The 8,364-nt window shown below is 36.0% G+C and overlaps 2 protein-coding genes across 2 annotated transcripts; both read left to right on the plus strand.

The window, feature by feature from the left end:
• Positions 1-247: 247 nt before the first annotated feature.
• On the plus strand, positions 248-547 carry LOC143571128 (auxin-induced protein 15A-like). Its single transcript, XM_077056631.1, has one exon. The coding sequence runs from the start codon at positions 248-250 to the stop codon at positions 545-547; it is 300 nt and encodes a 99-aa protein (XP_076912746.1).
• Positions 548-5,542: 4,995 nt separating this feature from the next.
• Positions 5,543-5,842, plus strand: LOC143571129 (auxin-induced protein 15A-like). Its single transcript, XM_077056632.1, has one exon. The coding sequence runs from the start codon at positions 5,543-5,545 to the stop codon at positions 5,840-5,842; it is 300 nt and encodes a 99-aa protein (XP_076912747.1).
• The last annotated feature ends 2,522 nt before the right edge of the window (positions 5,843-8,364 follow it).

Genomic DNA, 8,364 nt, shown 5'->3' on the forward strand with positions numbered 1-8,364 from the left:
ATTCGGATTCATAAATGCCATTCAAATTATTTTGGGTCTTTTCGATAAAGGGAGACAATTCCATGTGAAGCTTCTTTCCAATCATGTGGTAATGTCTACTATCTTGTGCAACTAGCTGGCTATTTAAGCCATTCAGTATTTCAAAGCAAATCAACCACAACTTCCCTACTCCAAAAAGTCTTTTACCGAGTCATTTTTCTCCATCAACGTCCTTCCTGTAGAAACACTACTAAACCTTTTGAGAGAAATGGCCATCTTTATGCCACGGATTACACAAGCAAAACAGATTCTGAGACGATCATTCTCGAATGGAAGGAGTGCAGCAACACCCATGGACATTCCGAAAGGATATTTTGCAGTTTATGTCGGCGAAGAAGAGAAAAGAAGATTTCTGGTACGTGTTTCTCTCCTAAGCAGGCCAGAATTTCAAGAACTACTGCAACTGGCGGAGGAACAGTATGAGTACGACCATCCAATGGGTGGGCTCACCATTCCATGTAGTGAAGACGTATTTGCTGATTTAGCATCACGTTTTGATGCCTTGTGATACTTAATTTATCATATAACATTTTTGTAAAGAACATCAGCTAGGATCTTACACATATTTGTAAATAGAGATTCATAACCATTTTTTGTGAAATTCAAATTTGGAGCAACCTCAAGTTTATTGAACTACATATAACTTATGCTATACTCAATGACCATTTGGATGAAATACGTATTTCACGTTCTTTAACTTTTGTAGGCTGAATTTTAACCAAATGTATATACATAAAGCGATAGAAGTGTATATGATTACTTAAGGATCTGTTTATAGAAAAAAAAGATTGAAACAAAGGGAAAGAGTCACGCAGTAAAGATCAATACACATATTAGTTATGCAATTGACATCAATCACAGTTTCATTCGTTGTGTTTGGTTCGCCAACCACAACGATTCATTGGTGCATCACAAACGATGGGGAATCCGATTGAGTTGGAGTTCAGGCTTGACTCCCCTAAGTTCAAATTAGTAATAAGTGGTTAGCTGGAACGCCTCGACCCGCTATTCAAATGTGTTACGTAACGCGCAATACATGGTTAAAAACGACAAACAATTTGTGTGGGTTATGTACATTAATTAGCCTGTGATCGCAAATGCCGTATACAATTTCTCACTATTGGCATTACGGTTCATGGCTAGTCATTAATAAATTTCAATCACAGCCGCTATTCTAAACCTGATTATACAACTAATTAAGTCTTTATTTCATAGAAATTCAACATGTCTACTTCTATGATCGTCGAAGTTCTAGTACCTGTATTCAAGATTGTATGTGTTACGCGTTAAAGGTGCCCAAAGATTCTCTCTAGGTCTATGGAGACACCAATCATAAGCAGATAAAACAGTCACTATAGAATATATATATATATATATTTTTATGTTGCCGATTTATGTAGTCAGAGGTTGTTGTGCTGAAATTTAACAGAACTATCTCTTAATTATCTACTGTTATCCTAATAAGGTAGATACTCCTAATATATTTGTAATTAAGGTCAATGGGTCCGTTATGTTGTAACCATGTCAGCTGATTTTTAACAAATTGCTACGACAGGTTTGCCAAAATGTGAAATCTAATCCTTAAACAGGTCACATTTGAACCACATAAAAAATTCATTATAGGTTATTTGGTTATAATGCGGAATGCCCTACGTATTAAAGATTAGGCATCTAACATCAGACAAGGACCATAAGGGATTTCATGTTGGATATATATTGTAACAGGTCATTCGGATTCATAAATGCCATTCAAATTATTTTTGGTCTTTTCGATAAAGAGAGACAATTCCATGTGAAGCTTCTTTCCAATCATGTGGAAATGTCTACTATCTTGTGCAACCAGCTGGCTATTTAAGCCATTCAGTATTTCAAAGCAAATCAACCACAACTTCCATACTCCAAAAAGTCTTTTACCGAATCATTTTTCTCCATCAACGTCCTTCCTGTAGAAACACTACTAAACCTTTTGAGAGAAATGGGCATCTTTATGCCACGGATTACACAAGCAAAACAGATTCTGAGACGATCATTCTCGAATGGAAGGAGTGCAGCAACACCCATGGACATTCCGAAAGGATATTTTGCAGTTTATGTCGGCGAAGAAGAGAAAAGAAGATTTCTGGTTCGTGTTTCTCTCCTAAGCAGGCCAGAATTTCAAGAACTACAGCAACTGGCGGAGGAACAGTATGAGTACGACCATCCAATGGGTGGGCTCACCATTCCATGTAGTGAAGACGTATTTGCTGATTTAGCATCACGTTTTGGTGCCTTGTGATATTTAATTTATCATATAACATTTTTGTAAAGAACATCAGCTAGGATCTTACACATATTTGTAAATAGAGATTCGTAACCATTTTTTGTGAAATTCAAATTTGGAGCAACCTCAAGTTTATTGAACTACATATAACTTATGCTATACTCAATGACCATTTGGATGAAATACGTATTTCACGTTCTTTAACTTTTGTAGGCTGAATTTTAACCAAATGTATATACATAAAGCGATAGAAGTGTATATGATTACTTAAGGATCTGTTTATAGAAAAAAAAGATTGAAACAAAGGGAAAGAGTCACGCAGTAAAGATCAATACACATATTAGTTATGCAATTGACATCAATCACAGTTTCATTCGTTGTGTTTGGTTCGCCAACCACAACGATTCATTGGTGCATCACAAACGATGGGGAATCCGATTGAGTTGGAGTTCAGGCTTGACTCCCCTAAGTTCAAATTAGTAATAAGTGGTTAGCTGGAACGCCTCGACCAGCTATTCAAATGTGTTACGTAACGCGCAATACATGGTTAAAAACGACAAACAATTTGTGTGGGTTATGTACATTAATTAGCCTGTGATCGCAAATGCCGTATACAATTTCTCACTATTGGCATTACGGTTCATGGCTAGTCATTAATAAATTTCAATCACAGCCGCTATTCTAAACCTGATTATACAACTAATTAAGTCTTTATTTCATAGAAATTCAACATGTCTACTTCTATGATCGTCGAAGTTCTAGTACCTGTATTCAAGATTGTATGTGTTACGCGTTAAAGGTGCCCAAAGATTCTCTCTAGGTCTATGGAGACACCAATCATAAGCAGATAAAACAGTCACTATAGAATATATATATATATATTTTTATGTTGCCGATTTATGTAGTCAGAGGTTGTTGTGCTGAAATTTAACAGAACTATCTCTTAATTATCTACTGTTATCCTAATAACGTAGATACTCCTAATATATTTGTAATTAAGGTCAATGGGTCCGTTATGTTGTAACCATGTCAGTTGATTTTTAACAAATTGCTACGACAGGTTTGCCAAAATGTGAAATCTAATCCTTAAACAGGTCACATTTGAACCACATAAAAAATTCATTATAGGTTATTTGGTTATAATGCGGAATGCCCTACGTATTAAAGATTAGGCATCTAACATCAGACAAGGACCATAAGGGATTTCATGTTGGATATATATTGTAACAGGTCATTCGGATTCATAAATGCCATTCAAATTATTTTTGGTCTTTTCGATAAAGAGAGACAATTCCATGTGAAGCTTCTTTCCAATCATGTGGTAATGTCTACTATCTTGTGCAACCAGCTGGCTATTTAAGCCATTCAGTATTTCAAAGCAAATCAACCACAACTTCCATACTCCAAAAAGTCTTTTACCGAGTCATTTTTCTCCATCAACGTCCTTCCTGTAGAAACACTACTAAACCTTTTGAGAGAAATGGGCATCTTTATGCCACGGATTACACAAGCAAAACAGATTCTGAGACGATCATTCTCGAATGGAAGGAGTGCAGCAACACCCATGGACATTCCGAAAGGATATTTTGCAGTTTATGTCGGCGAAGAAGAGAAAAGAAGATTTCTGGTTCGTGTTTCTCTCCTAAGCAGGCCAGAATTTCAAGAACTACTGCAACTGGCGGAGGAACAGTATGAGTACGACCATCCAATGGGTGGGCTCACCATTCCATGTAGTGAAGACGTATTTGCTGATTTAGCATCACGTTTTGGTGCCTTGTGATATTTAATTTATCATATAACATTTTTGTAAAGAACATCAGCTAGGATCTTACACATATTTGTAAATAGAGATTCGTAACCATTTTTTGTGAAATTCAAATTTGGAGCAACCTCAAGTTTATTGAACTACATATAACTTATGCTATACTCAATGACCATTTGGATGAAATACGTATTTCACGTTCTTTAACTTTTGTAGGCTGAATTTTAACCAAATGTATATACATAAAGCGATAGAAGTGTATATGATTACTTAAGGATCTGTTTATAGAAAAAAAAGATTGAAACAAAGGGAAAGAGTCACGCAGTAAAGATCAATACACATATTAGTTATGCAATTGACATCAATCACAGTTTCATTCGTTGTGTTTGGTTCGCCAACCACAACGATTCATTGGTGCATCACAAACGATGGGGAATCCGATTGAGTTGGAGTTCAGGCTTGACTCCCCTAAGTTCAAATTAGTAATAAGTGGTTAGCTGGAACGCCTCGACCCGCTATTCAAATGTGTTACGTAACGCGCAATACATGGTTAAAAACGACAAACAATTTGTGTGGGTTATGTACATTAACTAGCCTGTGATCGCAAATGCCGTATACAATTTCTCACTATTGGCATTACGGTTCATGGCTAGTCATTAATAAATTTCAATCACAGCCGCTATTCTAAACCTGATTATACAACTAATTAAGTCTTTATTTCATAGAAATTCAACATGTCTACTTCTATGATCGTCGAAGTTCTAGTACCTGTATTCAAGATTGTATGTGTTACGCGTTAAAGGTACCCAAAGATTCTCTCTAGGTCTATGGAGACACCAATCATAAGCAGTTAAAACAGTCACTATAGAATATATATATATATATTTATGTTGCCGATTTATGTAGTCAGAGGTTGTTGTGCTGAAATTTAACAGAACTATCTCTTAATTATCTACTGTTATCCTAATAACGTAGATACTCCTAATATATTTGTAATTAAGGTCAATGGGTCCGTTATGTTGTAACCATGTCAGCTGATTTTTAACAAATTGCTACGACAGGTTTGCCAAAATGTGAAATCTAATCCTTAAACAGGTCACATTTGAACCACATAAAAAATTCATTATAGGTTATTTGGTTATAATGCGGAATGCCCAACGTATTAAAGATTAGGCATCTAACATCAGACAAGGACCATAAGGGATTTCATGTTGGATATATATTGTAACAGGTCATTCGGATTCATAAATGCCATTCAAATTATTTTGGGTCTTTTCGATAAAGGGAGACAATTCCATGTGAAGCTTCTTTCCAATCATGTGGTAATGTCTACTATCTTGTGCAACCAGCTGGCTATTTAAGCCATTCAGTATTTCAAAGCAAATCAACCACAACTTCCCTACTCCAAAAAGTCTTTTACCGAGTCATTTTTCTCCATCAACGTCCTTCCTGTAGAAACACTACTAAACCTTTTGAGAGAAATGGCCATCTTTATGCCACGGATTACACAAGCAAAACAGATTCTGAGACGATCATTCTCGAATGGAAGGAGTGCAGCAACACCCATGGACATTCCGAAAGGATATTTTGCAGTTTATGTCGGCGAAGAAGAGAAAAGAAGATTTCTGGTACGTGTTTCTCTCCTAAGCAGGCCAGAATTTCAAGAACTACTGCAACTGGCGGAGGAACAGTATGAGTACGACCATCCAATGGGTGGGCTCACCATTCCATGTAGTGAAGACGTATTTGCTGATTTAGCATCACGTTTTGATGCCTTGTGATACTTAATTTATCATATAACATTTTTGTAAAGAACATCAGCTAGGATCTTACACATATTTGTAAATAGAGATTCATAACCATTTTTTGTGAAATTCAAATTTGGAGCAACCTCAAGTTTATTGAACTACATATAACTTATGCTATACTCAATGACCATTTGGATGAAATACGTATTTCACGTTCTTTAACTTTTGTAGGCTGAATTTTAACCAAATGTATATACATAAAGCGATAGAAGTGTATATGATTACTTAAGGATCTGTTTATAGAAAAAAAAGATTGAAACAAAGGGAAAGAGTCACGCAGTAAAGATCAATACACATATTAGTTATGCAATTGACATCAATCACAGTTTCATTCGTTGTGTTTGGTTCGCCAACCACAACGATTCATTGGTGCATCACAAACGATGTGGAATTCGATTGAGTTGGAGTTCAGGCTTGACTCCCCTAAGTTCAAATTAGTAATAAGTGGTTAGCTGGAACGCCTCGACCCGCTATTCAAATGTGTTACGTAACACGCAATACATGGTTAAAAACGACAAACAACTTGTGTGGGTTATGTACATTAATTAGCCTGTGATCGCAAAAGCCGTATACCATTTCTCACTATTAGGATTACGGTTCATGGCTAGTCATTAATAAATTTCAATCACAGCCGCTATTCTAAACCTGATTATACAACTAATTAAGTCTTTATTTCAAAGAAATTCAACATGTCTACTTCTATGATCGTCGAAGTTCTAGAACCTGTATTCAAGATTGTATGTGTTACGCGTTAAAGGTACCCAAAGATTCTCTCTAGGTCTATGGAGACACCAATCATAAGCAGATAAAACAGTCACTAAAGAATATATATATATATATTTATGTTGCCGATTTTTGTAGTCAGAGGTTATTGTGCTGAAATTTAACAGAACTATCTCTTAATTATCTACTGTTATCCTAATAACGTCGATACTCCTAATATATTTGTAATTAAGGTCAATGGGTCCGTTATGTTGTAACCATGTCTGCTGATTTTTAACAAATTGCTACGACAGGTTTGCCAAAATGTGAAATCTAATCCTTAAACAGGTCACATTTGAACCACATAAAAAATTCATTATAGGTTATTTGGTTATAACGCGGAATGCCCTACGTATTAAAGATTAGGCATCTAACATCAGACAAGGACCATAAGGGATTTCATGTCGGATATATATTGTAACAGGTCATTCGGATTCATAAATGCCATTCAAATTATTTTGGGTCTTTTCGATAAAGTGAGACAATTCCATGTGAAGCTTCTTTCCAATCATGTGGTAATGTCTACTATCTTGTGCAACCAGCTGGCTATTTAAGCCATTCAGTATTTCAAAGCAAATCAACCACAACTTCCATACTCCAAAAAGTCTTTTACCGAGTCATTTTTCTCCATCAACGTCCTTCCTGTAGAAACACTACTAAACCTTTTGAGAGAAATGGGCATCTTTATGCCACGGATTACACAAGCAAAACAGATTCTGAGACGATCATTCTCGAATGGAAGGAGTGCAGCAACACCCATGGACATTCCGAAAGGATATTTTGCAGTTTATGTCGGCGAAGAAGAGAAAAGAAGATTTCTGGTTCGTGTTTCTCTCCTAAGCAGGCCAGAATTTCAAGAACTACTGCAACTGGCGGAGGAACAGTATGAGTACGACCATCCAATAGGTGGGCTCACCATTCCATGTAGTGAAGACGTATTTGCTGATTTAGCATCACGTTTTGGTGCCTTGTGATACTTAATTTATCATATAACATTTTTGTAAAGAACATCAGCTAGGATCTTACACATATTTGTAAATAGAGATTCGTAACCGTTTTTTGTGAAATTCAAATTTGGAGCAACCTCAAGTTTATTGAACTACATATAACTTATGCTATACTCAATGACCATTTGGATGAAATACGTATTTCACGTTCTTTAACTTTTGTAGGCTGAATTTTAACCAAATGTATATACATAAAGCGATAGAAGTGTAAATTGATTACTTAAGGATCTGTTTATAGAAAAAAAAGATTGAAACAAAGGGAAAGAGTCACGCAGTAAAGATCAATACACATATTAGTTATGCAATTGACATCAATCACAGTTTCATTCGTTGTGTTTGGTTCGCCAACCACAACGATTCATTGGTGCATCACAAACGATGGGGAATCCGATTGAGTTGGAGTTCAGGCTTGACTCCCCTAAGTTCAAATTAGTAATAAGTGGTTAGCTGGAACGCCTCGACCCGCTATTCAAATGTGTTACGTAACGCGCAATACATGGTTAAAAACGACAAACAATTTGTGTGGGTTATGTACATTAACTAGCCTGTGATCGCAAATGCCGTATACAATTTCTCACTATTGGCATTACGGTTCATGGCTAGTCATTAATAAATTTCAATCACAGCCGCTATTCTAAACCTGATTATACAACTAATTAAGTCTTTATTTCATAGAAATTCAACATGTCTACTTCTATGATCGTCGAAGTTCTAGTACCTGTATTC

This window comes from Bidens hawaiensis, unplaced genomic scaffold (genome assembly GCF_021521415.1).
Source record: "Bidens hawaiensis isolate Kalapana, Puna unplaced genomic scaffold, B.hawaiensis_p1.1 tig00025201_1, whole genome shotgun sequence".
NCBI classification, from domain to species: Eukaryota; Viridiplantae; Streptophyta; class Magnoliopsida; order Asterales; family Asteraceae; genus Bidens; species Bidens hawaiensis.